Below are 595 nucleotides of genomic sequence, written 5' to 3' on the forward strand. Positions count from 1 at the left end.
CCGCTTCCATGTGGTTGGCGAGGGTCACGTCGTTGGACCAGACGTCGAACTGCCACTTGCGCAGCCCCAGGACGCCGCAGTGCACCCGCCCGCTGTGGATGCCCACGCGCATGTTCACGTTCACCCCCGTCACCTCGCGCACCAGCCTGCGGACATCACCGGCACCGCGTCAGCCCAAGGCACCGCGGCACCGCGGCACCGCAGCACCGCATCCCGGTCCGGCGAGCACCAGGGATGTGCCAGGACCAGGGATGGACACAGCCCCCCAAGTTGCAGTGGCACCAGGGACATGCCAGCACCAGGGACATGCCAGCACCAGAGTTGGGCACAGCCCCCCCAGGGTTGCGGTGGCACCAGGGATGTGCCAGCACCGGGCACAGGCGCAACCCCCGTGCTCTGCCCCACTCACGAGATGGCCTCGATCATGTCGACCCCCATCTCCACGCAGCAATGTGCGTGGTCCCCGCGTGCCTCCGGCAGCCCTGACACGCAGTAGTAGCAGTCCCCCAGGATCTTGATGCGGAGGCAGTGGTTCTCCTGGGGGGGGGGGGAGGGGCGGGGGAGGGGGACAAAAAAATGGTGGGGAAAAAGAAAA

At 67.4% G+C, this 595-nt stretch overlaps 1 protein-coding gene across 1 annotated transcript in view; it reads right to left on the bottom strand.

Annotated features, from left to right (window-relative positions):
- ADCY6 (adenylate cyclase 6) overlaps window positions 1-595 on the bottom strand; it is a 22,524-nt gene that overhangs the window by 18,380 nt on the left and 3,549 nt on the right. Inside the window, exons 6-7 of the mRNA XM_009284622.1 lie at window positions 410-537; window positions 5-146 (exon numbers count right to left, since the gene is read on the bottom strand). Of these exons, the coding sequence (XP_009282897.1) occupies window positions 5-146; window positions 410-537 (270 nt within the window). The remainder of the gene's footprint in view (window positions 1-4; window positions 147-409; window positions 538-595) is intronic.

This window comes from Aptenodytes forsteri, unplaced genomic scaffold, assembly GCF_000699145.1.
Source record: "Aptenodytes forsteri isolate BGI_AS27 unplaced genomic scaffold, ASM69914v1 Scaffold567, whole genome shotgun sequence".
In the NCBI taxonomy this organism is placed as follows: Eukaryota; Metazoa; Chordata; class Aves; order Sphenisciformes; family Spheniscidae; genus Aptenodytes; species Aptenodytes forsteri.